This window comes from Corvus kubaryi, unplaced genomic scaffold (assembly GCF_017639235.1).
Source record: "Corvus kubaryi isolate FWS band 111438036 unplaced genomic scaffold, C.kubaryi_AGA036_p1.0 split1-131, whole genome shotgun sequence".
Lineage (NCBI taxonomy): Eukaryota > Metazoa > Chordata > Aves > Passeriformes > Corvidae > Corvus > Corvus kubaryi.
This window is the reverse complement of record NW_024582073.1, coordinates 29402492-29418850: the sequence shown is the minus strand read 5'-3', so window position 1 is coordinate 29418850 and position 16359 is coordinate 29402492. Positions and strand designations below refer to the sequence as shown.

General features: G+C 52.2%; 1 protein-coding gene across 5 annotated transcripts in view; it reads right to left on the bottom strand.

Annotated features, from left to right (window-relative positions):
• Nucleotides 1-650: 650 nt before the first annotated feature.
• The window catches only part of RNF24 (ring finger protein 24), a 28972-nt gene continuing 13263 nt past the window's right edge, over nucleotides 651-16359 (bottom strand). For 3 of the 5 annotated variants that reach the window (XM_042053355.1, XM_042053356.1, XM_042053351.1), the window contains 5 exons: nucleotides 11664-11813; nucleotides 6081-6123; nucleotides 5133-5174; nucleotides 3016-3095; nucleotides 651-1981 (listed from right to left, as the gene is read on the bottom strand). In XM_042053355.1, coding sequence (XP_041909289.1) covers nucleotides 1843-1981; nucleotides 3016-3095; nucleotides 5133-5174; nucleotides 6081-6123; nucleotides 11664-11806 — 447 coding nt within the window. In that variant the 5' untranslated portion in view covers nucleotides 11807-11813 and the 3' untranslated portion in view covers nucleotides 651-1842. Of the gene's footprint in view, nucleotides 1982-3015; nucleotides 3096-5132; nucleotides 5175-6080; nucleotides 6124-11663; nucleotides 11814-13174; nucleotides 14200-14259; nucleotides 14492-16359 lie in introns of those variants that run through there. The other 2 variants (XM_042053354.1, XM_042053353.1) reach the window with 2 other exon arrangements.

The window sequence follows — 16359 nt, the reverse complement described above, 5'->3', positions numbered from 1 at the left end:
GACAGCGGGACAGCGACAGCGGGACGGACAGCGGGACAGGGACAGCGGGACAGGGACAGCGGGACAGGACGCGTGGGAGTCCCGCCGCCTCCTCCACACCAGCGCCCTGCAGGGATCCCAGCCTGGGGGTGGCCCCAGCTCAGCCACCCCCATGGGGACAATCCAAGGGGATTTTTTCACCCGCCTGGTCAAGCCTCGAGGAAGAGGAGGAGAGGAACAAAGTGAGCAGGAGACGGGGATGGAGCTGCGCCCCAGGAGCTCCCATAGCGCTGAGCCGGGAGCTGAACCCGTCCCAACCCTGCCGAGGTCGGCATGAGGGGGTCGGGCCGGGATGTGGGATGGAAAGGTTGGTTGGAGGAATATCCTCTCCCTAAGCAGGGAAGCTCACCCGTGCCTGGAACCTGCAAAATCCCCCTTGGCTGGGGGTTTTGGGGTGCGCTGCAGCCCCCCTGCCCTCACGGGATGGTGTCCCCACCGGCGTGGCTGGGAGCGATGCTCTGCTCTGGGACAGGGATGCTGCTGGGACAAGGGGACATGGACAACGTGACCCAACAGCCAGCTCTGCTTCGGTCCCTCCCCTGCTGGGGACATCCCCGGCGTGACAGGGAACAAGGGATGGGGGGACAGAGCCCCTGCAAACACACCCCCGCTTCCAAAACCTGCTTTTATTTACATTTCAAGTCAAATCACATGCAAACTCTCGGTTGTTTTTTGTTTTTTTTTTTTTTCTTTCCTGGTTTTTCCTTAAGAAGAGTGTGATTAGCAAAAAAGACGCATTATTAGAATTTTCAAATAGCAATTAAATATACAAAAATAGAGCTTACAAAAAACCCAAACAAACAGAGGGGAAAAAAACCAAAACAAAACCAAAACCAGCGAATGTTTTAAAAAATATTCTGCTGCAGAATTTGTAGTGTACAAACACGTCTATGAGGCTCCACGCTCCATAAACAGTCCCGGGTTATTTGGGAGGGGGGACGGCACCAGGAGCCCCCCCAGCCCTGCCCCTGGGAAAGCCGCTGCCGTGTAATACTGACACCCCCCTCCCCCAAACCCCGGGAATGCGACTGGTGAGGATGGCAGGGACACCCAAAACTTGTGGTCAGAGAGGCGAGAGGGTGGCCCAGCTCCCTGCCAGGCGCTGATGGGGGGTTTGGGGTGTTTTGGCAAGGGAAACCGCTGCCCAGAGACCCCCGGGGCCGGGCTGGAAGCAATGGGATGATCCCAAAGGCCGGGATTTTTTGCCTGCCCCCCACGCCAGGGCTCTCACTGCAGCTGAGGCCAGGATGGTGCCCGTTCCAGGGACTGCAGGCCCCTGAGGTAGCCGAGGAGGAGGGGCAGCCACGCCCGCGAGGATGAGGGGGGAGTCCAAACCCGGGAGACCCACACAGCCACCACCCGCTGCTCCCGCGGGTGACGCCGGGTGCCGAGGGGACACCCAACCGCAGCACGACTCCAGGGGCGAGACTCCATTTCCTGGTGGGAATCGCAAAGGCAAAGGAACCGAAGGCGAAGAGAAGGGGGCAGGAAGCGGCCGCGATGCCGCGGGGTCCGCCCCGCGTTCGGGGCAGCAGGAGGTGCCGGAGCTCGGGGGCCGCCGCGGTGCTCCCGGAGGTCGCTGGGTGCCACCGCGCCGCTTCCCGGCGGCCGCGGCGCTGGAGAAGGGAGGTGCTGGAAGAAGGATGTCGTGCCGAGGACGCCGACTCCCCTCCTGGCCCTGGCGGAGGATCCGAGCCCAGGCTTCATCCCGGCAGGATTTGGGGCTGCTCAGCTGCGGCCGAAGTGCTTTGGTTGTGTCCGAGCGCCGCGGGCGGGCGCGGGCCGGGCCCGGCCCGGGAGGGACTATACGATGTTCTGCGAGCCGGGCAGCGGCCCCTGCGGCGGGCCCGGGTCCGGCTTCCCGTGCAGCTGCGCCAGCTGCAGCACCGGCATGTTACACAGGGGACACACCTTCCGCACCTCCAGCCACTTGATGAGGCACCTGTACACACGGGGGACACGGGGCGTCAGTGCGGACACAGCGGACAGCGCTGGGGAGCTGCAAGAATCCCCCCCAAACCTCCTGATCCCGCCCTGGAGCTTTGCTGCTGAACAGTTTTTAATTCATCATTTGAGTACCTTTATGTTTTATTGGGATTTTTTTTTTTTTTTGGGGGAGGTCTCTGTGTGTGTATATACAGGGATTTTGTGTTATGTTTTATATAAAATTTATATTTGTATTTATATTTATAAAATAGGGATATAAAATGTATACACCAAAAAAATAAACAAGCTATATACATAAAAGGTGTCTGTGAAATTATAAATACAGAATCTATAAATAATATGCCAATAATACACAATCACATATATGTGTATAAATAATATATAAATTTATATAATGCATATAAATGTATATAAATAAAAATAAAAATTATGTCAATAATTCTGATATCATACTATTATGTATCCTGTATATTATATATAATTATATAATATACTATATATTATATATACTTATATAGTATATACAGTCTATATAGTATATATAGTGTATATATGAATGTTGTATAAATACATTATATAATATATTGAATATAAATATATAGAAATAGATAAAATGTATATATAAATAAGCAGAAAATACAAAAATATCTGTAATAGATAGTAGGATATTATGTAGCTTTAGCATATAGTATATTATATAGTATTATTATATAACACATTGCTATTATTTTATATAGCAACATAAATGTTAGTGGTTTTGCTTTATATAAACCACAGCTATATAAAATATATATATTTACATTTTTCCTGGAATTATAGATTGAGTTGGAAGGGTTCCATGAGGCTCACCAAGGCCAGCTCCTGACTCTGCATGGGGCACCCTACAAGTGAAACCCCAGCTCCCCAAGCTGTGAATCATTGCTGCTGCTTCACATCCTCCAATTCATCCAACAGGGGCTTTTCCTGCCATTCCTGCCCTGGAATGGGGGTGGGAAGAGCCCCCAGCCCCACTGCCCAGCCCACACTTACTTCCTGTGGAAGGCATGTTTGCAGGGACAGATCCCCAGCTCGTCCTTGGGCTTGAACTCCTCCAGGCACACGGCACAGATCTGCAAGGTGTGGGATGCACAGGGCAGTGTCAGTGGTCAGGACACAACATTTGCATGTAAAAACTACAGAGATGGCCAAAATCATGGAATCACGGCATGGTTTGGGTGGGGAGGGACCTTAAAGATCATCCAGCTCCATCCCTTTCATGGGCAGGGACACCTTCCACTAACCCAGGGTGCTCCAAGCCCCATCCAACCTGGCCTTGGACACTTCCAGGGATCCAGGGGCAGCCCCAGCTTCTCTGGGCACCCTGTGCCAGGGCCTCCCCAGCCTCACAGGGATGAAATCCCCCGTAAAGCCTTTTCAAATTTCACTGGCTGAGCTTTGGAATCACAGTTCTGAGGCTCGGGTCTCCCTTTCCTGGTGGAAGGGACCATGGAGCCTCCACAGAACAGCCCCAAAGCTGGATGTGTTTGAGGTTTTAGGGTGCAGGGGGATGGATCCAGGCTGCTGCTTGGTCCCTGGGACTGAGCTGCATCCGCAGGGACACCTCTGGGAAGAGGAAAAGGCAATGGACTTTTGCCATCCCTATCCCAGGGCTGGGAAAGCTGGTGGCTGTTTTCCCAGCAGGCAAAAGACTCAGCCAAAACCTCCTTCACCCTCGCAGCCAATTCCTCCTGACTCATTTTGGATATCCCAGGGGATTCGGGATATTTCTGGGTGGTTTTCCCAGCCTCCTCGGCCTGGGATCTCTGTCAGTGCACCAGGGCCAGGTGCAGCTGTTGGGGTCAGCTCCTGAGGAACACACACATCCCGAGCTCCCCTGGGGCCTGGGAGAGGTGGAATGATGGAAAAAGGGGAAAACCAGACCCAGAGACAGGGAGGGAAGAGCTGGGCGGGCGCTTTCCCTCCGCAGGGCTCTGGGCAGCCGCCCCATCATGTTGGAAAATTCCCACCCTGTCCTCTGCTTCCCAGAAACACTGGCTGTAAATGCCAAAATACAAATGCCCCAAATGGGATATTTTTGAGCCAAACCCTGCCAGGCTTTCCCAAATCCCAGGGAAGAGCTTGAACTGCTCTGTCCCCTTCCCCATAGAGCCCTCGTCCTCCCCGAAATCTGGGAGAGCTGCAGGCAGCTGGGAACAGAGCTGGAGGAGGAGGAGGGCTGAGCGTTATCTCAGCCATTCCCGGCTCTGGCACATTCCCAAATCCCTCCTACAACTCATTTCTCACCCCACTGAAGTGCTTTGAAGCCTGTGTGCTAACAAAAACCCCACTGCAGGTCGATTTAATGGGAGTGGATCAGCAACAGGGGCCTGCAGCAGGGACTGCCTGGAACCCTGGGGCCCTTGGGATTTACCCTGTGGCTGTGGGGAACGGAGGGCGAGGCTCAAACGTGGGATGGGCTCTGCTCAGGGGATTAAAATAAAATAAATAGTGGCTTATAAACAACTGGAGCTGGTCGTGAGCAGATGAGCAGCCTCGTGCCCGGATGTGGGTGGGCATTTTTGTTGTCTCTTGGGGAATAAATAAATCCAGGCTGTGCCTGACGTGGGATTCGAGCAGATTCCTGCTGAAATTCAGCAGGAAAAATGGGCTGTGAGTAGGAATGCTCAGCCCCCAAAAGCCTGGAAAGCCATGGAGAAAAACGGAGGTGTTTCAGCCCTCAGGGGGCGGGGACGGAGGAGTGGATCTGCCTCTTCCAGGAGTGTTTATCCTGGATTTCAGTGTTCCCTGCCCACAGCTGTGGTGGATATTGTCACGCCCCGACCGTGGCGGGGCCAGAGGGGACGTCCCCACCCAGGGACACTGTTTATACAAGGCCCAGCCTGCCTTGGCCTCCCCTTATCCACAGCTTCTTATAAGCGTGATAAGAACGCAATAAAAATAACAATAACGATGCAGGAAAACCCAAGGGGAGCCAGGAGGAGGGAAAAGGGTTTAATCCAGATTTTTGTAGAGGAGCTTTCCCCATTTCCAAAGCACAGCTGCCTGCATGCTCTGCTCCCAGTGGAGTTAAATTTGAGGATTTTCCCCCTCCCCAGGGTGAGGAAGAGGAGGCTGAGGGAACCTTTGTCACCCCAGGACATGCTCACCTCATGGAGGTTCAGCTCCTTCACCTTCTCCTTGAGTATGACCTGCAAGGCAAAGCACTGGGGTCAGGACAGAGCCTCTGCCATCAGCATTCCTGGGTAAAAGCTCCACAAAGGGATCCCACTGAGTGTCCCAGTAGAACTGGAAATCCCCCAGTAAACCCAGCATAGCCAGGGAGCACAAGGGGCCCTCACCCCTGCACAGGGACAGGAGGACAGGAGTGCTGGGACAGATAAAACCACAAGGACCAAATCCAGGAGGTTTCCTCCCAGATTTAACCCTCCTGGGCTACCACACTCTTTTTCACCACTTCATTTTCCCTCCATCCAAGCTGAACACCTGGAGAGGGCTATAAATCCAGGATAACTGTGTGTTATCAGCCCAACTCCACCCACCTTCCTGCTTGGATCAAGAGATCAGAGGCAGAAAATCCCACAAATCCTGGAGAAAACAGGACGGGGAAGCAGCAGCCTGACACCCACCTCTGGGCCATGTTTAACTGGTGAGTGCAGGTGGGTGCAGGGAAGAGCTGGGCTTGCCATGGAGCTGTTCCCTGGAAAAGCCCTGTGGCTGCAGGGATTTGGAGCAGCTGGGTCCAACCCTGGGAGCAGATCCAGACCCCACAGAACATGGACTGGTGGCTGGGGAAGTGATGGCACCACTGCTCTGCAGTGGGTGAGGGCTGGAGAGGTTGGGGTGCTCCAGAGGTGATGTGTTCCCAGTGTTCAGGACTTCAATGGAAAATCCAGAGACGTGGGGATGAACAGGCGAGGGATGGTCCTGGGGGGCCCAGCTGGCAGGGGACAATTAAATCAGCAGGGACAGATTGGCCTGGGTGTTAGAACTTCCCTTGGAGGGCCAGAAACCTCCCAAGGAGAGGACCAGCGCAAGGACAACTGATGGATTTGGCACTAGGGAGAAGGGAAAGAGAAGCTGGAGGATCATCTCACCTGTTTGTAGGCGTAAAGCTCTTTGTGTGCCTGATGCCTGAGCCTGCAGTGAAACCAGGGAGAAACGTGAGGTCAGGCAAAAAGTCGGGATTATTGTAATACCTCAAACATTCCACTTTTCCAGATTTAACATGTTATATTTTAAATTTTTTATTTCAGAAATGAGAATGGTCACAGGAAACGACACGTTTAGGCAACATCCAGCTTTCCCTGCTGCTGGGAAACCAACATCTCCATCCCAAAGCACACTTCTCCCTTATCCCTCTTTTGGTCTCCCTGATTTTCCGAGCAGACATCACCCACATGGTTAAGACCAGAAAAAGCGTGTGAGGAAATCACAATCTGCCATAAATCCCCTCAGTTTCCAGCCACTTCTGCTGGCAATAATTCCAAGACTGGAAGTGGCACCGTTTTCCAAGAGACAGGGATTCAGACCTGAGGAAAGCCCTGCTCCTACTCCAGCAGGGACAGGGAAGGAGATTCCCTGCCCAGAGGTTTCCCAACAAAGCCCCCATCACACTGCTCGGGTGACACTGGGTTCCTCAAACTCGGCTTTATCCTCAATTCTAAGATCCATCAAACAACATCCACTCCTGCAGCAAACTGAGGGATGGAGAGGAATGGGATGAAACTGTTCCAAGAACACCTGCTGTAGTGGGAAGTCCAGCAGGAATTTTAGGCCACAAGCAAAGTGCTGGTTCCATCCCCCCCCCCCTCCAGTCTCCCCTCTCCAGAGTCAGAGCCAGCAGAGCACTCCACAGGCATCCACTGGCTGGAGAAGCCCATTATGTTCCTAAAATAAATACATTTAAAATTAAAATAACTAATATTGCCTCTCATAACCAGACATGGCATTTAATAAAGTGCCTGGAAAACTCAGGAGGGAAGTCCCCAGAGCTGAAGAGTTGGCCAAGGACTTTCAATACGGAGTAAATGTGTGGCTGCAGGGCTTGGAGAGCCGCAGGAATATTTTCCCCAGCCAGCCCTGAGTGTGATTTCAGATGGGAAACCCCCTTGCCTGGAATATCTTTTCTCCAAAAATATTCTGGGGGCTGTCTGAAATCCCTGGCTGTTTCAGCCTGAACTCGTGGGGGTTTTCCAATCCTGCCACACTGCAGTGGGGAAGTTATAAAAATGGGATGGAAAAATATTTCCTTATGTCTGACACCCTCCCCCAAAATGTCATGGGCTTTATAAGTTGAGGGATGGGTAAAAATACACCTTAATGCTGCAGGGAGAGATGCAGAAAGTCGGCCCCTGAGTCCCAGATTTCACAGAGAGCCATCCCTCCTGCTCCAAGAATGCTGCCTGGCAGGAACCGGCCTGTGAACCATGGAAAACACTGCGGCAGGCAGGGAGGAGAGGAAGAGGAGGAATAGAAGGAGGAGGAGACTGGGGTCTCATCCCTCTGGCAGGGACCCTGAGCAGAAACATGAGCAGAAGATGCAGGAACAATAGAGAAAACAGGATGAAACCGGCCCAATCCGCAGGGATCCGGTGGCTGGGAAGGCGGTTATGAAACACAGATGGGGAGAAGCGAGGCGTGCGGCTGGAGACCACAGACAAGGGAAAACTCGCCCGGAATGGGAGGCAGCATCCGTCTGTGTGGAGCACTGAGTGGCCACCAAGGGTTTGGCCCCCCTGAGCCAAAGCCACTGGAGCACCTTGGAGCAGTGGTGGGGAAGGAGCAGCCACCTGGCCCTGGATCTGCACAGCTCTGTGCTGTAAGCATGGATCTACAATGCCCTGGGCTGGTGCTGAGCCAGACAGGGAGATTTTCCCAAAAAACTCCTCCCTGGAGGTTCTGGGGAGCAGCACGAGCACAGCTGAAGTGTGCAAGCTCAGCCTGCTCCTCCTTGCCTCCCTCTCTCTGAGCCAGGATCCTGGGCCAGATGGATCCTGGTGGGGCCTGGTACAGCTGTCAGGAGGAGACCCCGGATCCTGGCAAGCGCTATTCCCAGTTGGAGCCGGCTCCATCCATCTCGTGTCAAGTGCTGCCACTCCCGAGGAATTCCTGGCAGATGTCTGACCGAGATAAGGGACCACACAGTGCCTGGCTGCTGATCCTGTGTGCTGTCACCCTCCCTGAAGGAACAACCGCCTCTCCTGGGCTTTGGGATCGCTTCCCGCAGGAGTGGGAGCACCCTGCTTCTCTGGGTGACTGACTCACCTACAGCAAGTGAACAACTACAGGAATAAAATGCAGAGGAAAATTCTTTTGCAGGTTTACCTCCAAGATCTGCTTATTTCATGCTTTATGGTAGAAAGAGTAGAAAGGTCCCAGGCACTGACTTTTTATCCCATCATTGTGTGGCTGTCCCCAGCTCAGCTGGGCTCCTTGGGCTCTTCACAGAATCGTTTGGGTTGGAAAAACTCTCTAAGATGATCCAGTCCAACCTTTCCCCCAGCACTGCCAAGGCCACCACTGACCCACGTCCCCAAGTGCCACATCCACACGGCTTTTAAATCCCTCCAGGGATGGGGACTCCAACACTGCCCTGGGCAGCTGTGCCAGGGCTGGACAACCCTTTGGGTGAAGAAATTTTCCCTCATATCCAATCTAAACCTCCCCTGGCCCAGCCTGAGGCCGTTCCCTCTCCTCCTGTCCCTGTTCCCTGGGAGCAGAGCCCGACCCCCCCCCGGCTGCCCCCTCCTGTCAGGGACTTGTGCAGAGCCACAAGGTCCCCCCTGAGCCTCCTTTGCTCCAGCCTGAGCCCCTTTCCCAGCTCCCTCAGCTGCTCCAGACCCTTCCCAGCTCCGTTCCCTTCTCTGGACAGAAAACCCAACCACTATGTTGGATCCTGGCAGGTCTGAATGCAGAAGGTAACAGCCCTATAAAAAAAGAGGCTTTTTAGGGGCTTTGTACCCTGAGCCTCCCAGAGACTTTGAGCTGCTCCAGGCTGATCAGGGATGAGCCCTGGATGATCCACAGCAAAGCAGGGAGAGAGGATGCTGCAGCCTTCACCCAGAGCGAGGATGGCATTGCTCAGCTCAGCACCCTTCTGGACTGGGATTTATGGGACTGAAGGCAACACGAGTTTACCACTTTCATTAATTCACCAGAGATCAGACACAACCAGCTCCCTGCAAAATCTCATTTCCTTGTTCTTTCTTTTTTATCTGTAATTTTGCCAAGCAGAGGCAGCAGCCATGAGGGACCTGTGCTCTGATCTGAGTGGTTTGCAGCAGCAGAAGAGCTCAAGGTTCACCTGAACAGTGCACAGGCAATGATGATTTTTGTTGTAAAATTCCTACTGGACTCTGTTTTGAGCCAATCCAATTAAAACTGTTGCTTTTCTTCCACTTGGAGTGGGGCAGCACAGCCTGTATTGACACAGCTGCAAAGCACAGCCCGTGCTCTCTCCTTCCCCAGCACATCTTTTATTTCATGCCATCAGCTCTGCGATTTGGGGTGAATACACCTGATATTGGCTCTTCCACGCTCCGGATGCCTCCCCAGCTGGGGATGTGGGGAGAGCTGCAGGGGATGCTCTGATCCAGAGCAGGAGATGAGAACCAGGGCCTGAAGGTGGTGTCATGAGCCTTGCTTGGTGTTTGCCAAGTATTTGCAGATGTGGAGTTATGGGAAAGGAGGGAGAGGATGGGCTGTGTTGATGCTGCACCTATGGGAAAGCCAGGAGCTGCTGTTACCTGCAAAGAACCCCCATGGATGGGAGCAGAGCCCTGGAGCTCTGGAGGGAACCATCCTGTCCTTCTGTTGGTCTCTCTGCGCTTGCAGGTGGGTTGTCCTCATCCTGTTGTCCACCTACAACGCTTCCCAAACCCCCCCAAAGCTCAGGCTTTTATATCCCAGATGAGCTGAGATGACACAGCAGCTTCCGTGGAGGCGGATGCTCCCGGGACACTGGCACAGCTCAAACCCTTGGCACGGCAAAACCCTCCCCAACGGGGGCTGCAGGATCCTGTTTTGGTTCTGTTCTGCCAATAAAAGAGTTCAGGGAGGAGGTCTGAAGAGCCATTTGTAGAGTCTCTCTAGGGTTTTGGGCTATAAAGGGATCACTGGATGACCTAATCCAACTCCCCATCTATCATGGGTTGCTAAATAGCACCTCGGGAACAGGAGCCAAAACATCTCATCCAGAAAGGTCCTCGGTCTTGATTTAAAGACGTGAAGAGACAGAGGACTTGCCACTTCCTTGCTGGCTTCTCTCACCGGTTACTCACCCTCCCTCTCTTACAACACGCCTCCAGCTTCTAAATTTAAAGATTTTCTGGCTTGACCTTCCAGACATTACTCCTTGTTATTCCTTCTTTGGGGCATTAACACACCCAGAGAGTGCCCAGGAAAATACTCTCAAAGTCCAAACACCTCTTCAGTTTTCTAACTGAGCCATATAGACTTGAGCTCCACAGGAGCAAAACAAGTCCTTGAGCCTTCCGAACACCGCTGGTCTATTTTTTTTGCATCCCCTCCCACTGGCATCCCAGACTGGGCTGGACTGATGTGTTGCACCTTCAAATACCCTTTTCTTGTGCATAATTGTGGGGAAAAAAAATTAAGATATGATGCCCAAGCAGCCCAAATCACCCCTGGGTAAGCCTGTGTTTGGGCTCATCTGCATGTTTTTATGAGGTTTTGCTTCACACAGAACTGAAAATGGGTGGCAATTGTCAAGTATGTAGAAGGTTGACATGGAAATCTCGCTTCCCTGGTCTAAAAGAGCAGGATAAAATATTTTTAACACCCTCTGGATAGATACCCTGGTGGGACTGGCTGCTGTGGTGCAAGGAGAGACTGGGTGCCTGTTTTACAGGAACACACGGAGCGGATGTGACGGATACACAGACTGCAGGGAGCTGAGGCCAGCTGGAAAGACAGAGGGGAAGGAAGGGGGATGGAAAAGCTGGAGAGGAGAGCTCTGGGAATGCAGAATTTTGGCTGCCACTGCTGGCAGAGTGATGACCTCTGCTCCCAGGCACAGGTTGAAGAACAGCCAGCCCCCCATCTCAGGGTATCAGCACAACTCATCTCCACCACAACCTCCATTCCCAGGCACTGCATTTTTTCCCCACTTGCCTCGTTTTGCCTCCATCAGGAAGAGTTTCTCCTCTCAATTAGCAGCCCAAGAATCTCCCCAATGGCCCATTAAATAATTAAAAGAAGCCCCAAACTGGAACAACCTTTAACCCTCCCATCCCGCTCCCCATTGCTCAGATTAACACATCAACTCTGCATCATTAATCCCCAAACTGTGCTGTTGAAGGAGCAATTTGTGTTCAATAACCAACGGAGCAGGTATTAAACATTCCTTAGGCACACAGGACATGAGTTACTCATTACAGAGGGAAACATGTTGAAACATTCAGCAGAAAGCAGGGACCATAAAACATCCCTTTCCAGGCTTTTTGAGTAGCTGACCACAATTCCATGCCTGTTTCAGCAATATGAGTATCTCCTGGTTTTAGGTGGATAACGTGACTGCTTTGTGGGACAGCAAGTTGGCACGAGACATGTCACAAAAAGATAAGGTGCTGCCACCCTCTTTTTGGGATGGAGGGATTGGTGATGGGCTTGGAAGCAGGGAAGCTCTTGGGGAACATTCCCTTCCAACACTGCCTTACCTGATCAAGTAGCAACAGAAGAGCAAACTGAGGATGAAGACGAAGATGGCTGTGCCAAAAACCACGATGTATATGTTGAGAGGAAGGTTCTGGAACCCGATGTTCGGCATCCTGAAACTGTAATGCTGGAAGTCCGAGCTCATGGGTAGGCTGTGGAGACAGGGAGGAAACACATGGATGTGACATTCCTTAGGGATGCACTTTGCAGACAGTGGTCCCTCCAAAGGGAGGTGGAGGGGGCTGGAGATGACTTCTCACTCATTCCCCGCTCCTTGCCCAAAACCAAGTTCCCATCTTGGTAACCCTGAAAACAAAGCAGGGCTGGATCAGCTGGGGCTGGGATTTTCCTTCTCCCACCGTGAGCTTCTCCTCCAGCTCTTTTCCTTTCACACATCATCCTTCAGGTTAAACGCTGGATGAGATGGACGGTGGGAATTGCATCCAAGCAGCCCCAGCAGCAGCCAGTGTCCCTCAAACCCCACAGTAACTGGGTAAAAATACTGAAAGCAGCCAGGGAGCCTTGGAGCAAGGCAGGTTTGCCTTCCCTTCCCCTCTACTGGTTTCTAAGACCAACTCTTCATCCCATAGAAACCCCCCTCCAAAACCATCGAGCAAGCACAGGGCTTGGCTGGGTCCACATTATCCCAGTGCACCCCAAGAAAAGGAAAAGGACAAGGACATTCACTGCAGTGCCACTGAGAGAAATTATGGGGAAACTACGGACTCTGTAAAGGAGGCTTTGTTTGCTTTTCCCATCTGAAACAGAGGTTTGGTGGTTTAAGAGCACTTCTGCAGGTTTCAGCTTTCCTCCTCAGCACAGCCCAGGCTGCTTCCCCCCAGGAAAGCCCCAAGGCACCGGCGAGCGCTGGCTGAGAGGGAGAGGCAGCACTTTTGGCTGTCACCTCCCACGTCTGGGACGCGTGACCAAAACCTCCCTCCCCTCAGAGAGCCCCAATTAAAGCCCGAGCAGCTGCCTGGGATAATGACTTCAGCCAATCACCTCCCCCAGGACTTTAATTGCACTTATTTATTATCTCTTATCTTCCTATCATTCTCTGAACCGTTCACCCTCAGATGATCACAACCGTTGCTGGCATAAAGTTCCCCTGCCCCCAGCTTAGAAAAGGAAGTTAAAAATACACCTTGTTTTCCCTTCTGCCCACAGGAGAGCAGCGTGTGATGAAGTTTTACAAGCAAGGAAAGTACCTGCAGTCTGAGCCCTGTTTCCCAAATAAAACCACCGAGGGATAACAAAACCCTCCCCTGGAGCGGGGAGTTTTCCACAGCACAGTAATTGCACAGCTCCTCATTTTGCACGGGGTGGGAAGACGGGAAGGAAACCGCGGGATCTGAACCCACACGTGCCAGGGAGTGACGCTCCAAAATCCAAGTGTCCTCCGAGTGTCCCTCCGAGCAGCATCCTCACTCCCCAATCTCCTTTTCTCCTTGAGGCCCTTTTTTTGCCGAGCCCTGTGGGCTCTCCTCTGACTTCCCACGGGGAGCAGACTCACCTCTCATCCCGGCTGCCTCACCGGGACTATCCCCTCGCTGAAAGCAACATCCCTGCAGCATCAAACACCCGCCCGGGAGCCTCCTTGCTCCGGCTGCTTTCAGTTTCCTCAGCTCGCTGGAAGTTTCGAGGCAACTTCTGGTAGAGCCTGGATTTGATTAAAGCCTCCAGAGACCAGCACGCATGTTCAGAACTCTCCCAGCCAACGTGGAAACGCTACGAGAGCTCGGGGAACCGGCACATCCCCCTGCCAGCACTGGTGGGGATGGGATTTTATAGCCCAGCAACCACCCGGCAGCTCACGCTCCTCCACCGACGCTTGTTCCGCTCAGCTGAGCTGGTTTGCTTTGCAAATACATTTTAAAAAGCCCAATCCGGCCCCCAAACCTTTGTTCCCAGCTCCGGCGGAGTTAATGCGCAGCTCGGCGTTGCAGGGCTGGGTTTGCGTTTCAGTCCCGCACCGATTGCTGGGTCAAAGGGATTTGGGACGGTTCAGCGGCTCCCCTCGGTCATGCTCGTGGCACGAGGATGTTTCGGCTGGAGGATAAGGCTGCCCCACCTTGCCCTTGGGCTTGTGCTGATAATCACTGCCTTTGGCCAAGGATGGCTGCCTCCAGCTCCTCAACTGCCCGAGAGAAACGTCCTCTGTCTGGGAAAGCTCCAGCTGACTTTTTGCAAGGAAGGAGAGACAAGTCTTGGAGGAGAGGCAACAAAACCAACCAGCACTGGACTCTTTATTTTTCTTTTCTTTACAACTCTTTTAACTTGTGATGCTCTTCTCAGCAATCCCCCCAGGAGATTCCGTGGCATAGGTGGCAGGTAAGGAACATCCAGGCTGCATTTGGGGCAGCAAATCCCATCAAGCCAGAAGAATTCCTCATGGTCGTATGCACCTGAGCTGTGCCGCTCTTGCACCAGTCCCCACATCCATGAGCACAGCTAGAAACCATCAGAGCCCTCAGCAAATAAACAGTCAGCAGAAACAGAGCTCAGACCAACCTCCAGCATCCTACTCTCCTCTTCCAGTGGAACCATTTCCCTAATATTTTGCCCCAAAGGGGCTTCACGAATGCAGCCATGACCTACCTGCCAGCCACATCATGGGGGCTCAACCTCCTGGGGACAACCTTTTGGTCCCCTGCGGTGAAAATCCAGGGAGTCCTGCACCAGATTCATCCAAGCCCCGTGTGAAATAACCTCCTCCACATCAGAGCTGCCCTGGTCCTCCCTCCCTCCTGCTGCAACAGCTGAGAAACGTTACAGCAAAAAACACAGAGGTTAAAGGGGAAAAATCAGTTAGTCTGCCCAGGATCCAGGAAACTGTTAACTTTAAAAGACTCCAGTGAAATCTGATGATTTCAAGCAGCCAAGCTTTAGGGTTGGTTTTTTTTAAGGGGAGTAGGGGGGAGGAACTGTATTTTAATCTGCTTCAGATTTGCAAGGGCGCAGCCAAAAGAAATAAAAAAGGAGCCATAAAGAAGGATGAAAAGTTTCTGGTGCAGAACAAAAGCCTCCCTGTTGCTCTCTCCATGGTCAAGGCATCTCAGAGCAGGGAGATGATGCTTGTGGGGCATCCATGGCCTCCAGCAGGTCCCTGAAGCCCCTGAGAGGGGGGACACAGGCTACACGTAGAAAAAGGGGCACTGTCACAGGTTGCCCAGAGAAACTGTGGCTGTCCCATCCCTGGAAGTGTTCAAGGCCAGCTTGAATGGGGCTAGGAGCAACCTGGGATAGTGAAAGGTGTCCTTGTCAATGGTAGGGGGTTGGAACTGGATGGTCTTTAAGGTCCCTTCCAACCCAAACCATTCCATGATTCTGTAATTCTGTGATTCTGTGAAAAGTAACAAGGAACAATGGTGTCCTGGGATGCAGCAAGGCACAAATGCAGAACAACCTGAGCTCCACATCTCCTTCCTTACACCCTCCAATGACTCAGCCACGTGGGGCCAAGCACATCCACGTTTCTCCAAGGAGGACAAAACCCAGCTTTAATTAAAAGCCAAGTGCTGGTTAATGGCCCATCAAGCAGCCAGGAAGGGAGTGTTACAGGTCAGCTCCGGTGTCTCAGCGCTTTGATTACACGTTGGGCTGCGAAAGGCAAACCTTGCGCAGCCACGTCGCCAAATTAATCCCCATTAGAGCCACAGCCAGCACTTAATTCGTGGGGCCAGCCTCGTACCCAGAGCGTTCACAGGGATTAATAAAGGATGCAATTATCTTCTCAAAGGTAGAGAAACTGAGGCAGGGAGGAGGAGGGGAGCAAAACAGAACTGTGGTCCCTGAAGCCAGGGGGTGACAGCAGGGATGCCACTTTAAGTGATGCCATGGGCTGAAAGCTGCAGATTTTTGCTTTCCTGCTGCTTTGCCACATGAATTTGAAGTGTATGCTCCTTCTTGGAGTATTAAAAGGAGCTGCCTGTCCATTAAAAAAAAATTATTATTATTTATTTATAACATCAGTGCATAAAGGGGCCATGTATGTGCTGTGCATCACCACACCTAAATACAGCCCACATGCTGGGCAGAGGGGTGGCTTCTGCCTCTGCTGTTGTAAATAAAACTCCTGTTTTTAGAGGGATTTACTTTATGTTTTCAAGACAAACAACTTTCTCCACAGGGGTTCAAAGCAAACTCAGACTGAGTCTCCTCAGCCATTAACTGGGGAAACTGGATGGAGCTGGTGGCCGGAGCATACCACCGGCCAGGCTGGCAAAGCCAACCCATCTCCGGGAAACACTGAGCTTCAAATATCCAGCGGAGCCAGACACAGGCAGGCCTGAAATCACGAATCTCAGGGAAAAGTGAATGCTAAGCTGTGGCCAAACTCCAAGCTGAAATATTTTATTGATGGGAAAGGTTTCAAGCGGGCGTCAACGGCGTCTCGAGTTTCAAAGGCGTTTCGCAACGTGTTTCAGACAGGTTTAACCAAAAGCGTTATTAACTCGGTTGAAAGTTAAACAGGGAGCAGCTGACAAGACCTTTCTGAAACAGCCCAAGTTGTGTTGCAAAGCAGGGTATTCTTCCATGGAATGATTCTACAACAGGCAGGTTATTTAATGGCTATGACTAACGGGATAATATTTAAAAGAAAACATTCTTCCAGGTGTTAAGAAGCAGCAGCCAGAGACACCCGCGTTTAACTTGCAGGCAAAAAATGCCCCTCGTGGACCCCAAAAGCAAAGCGAA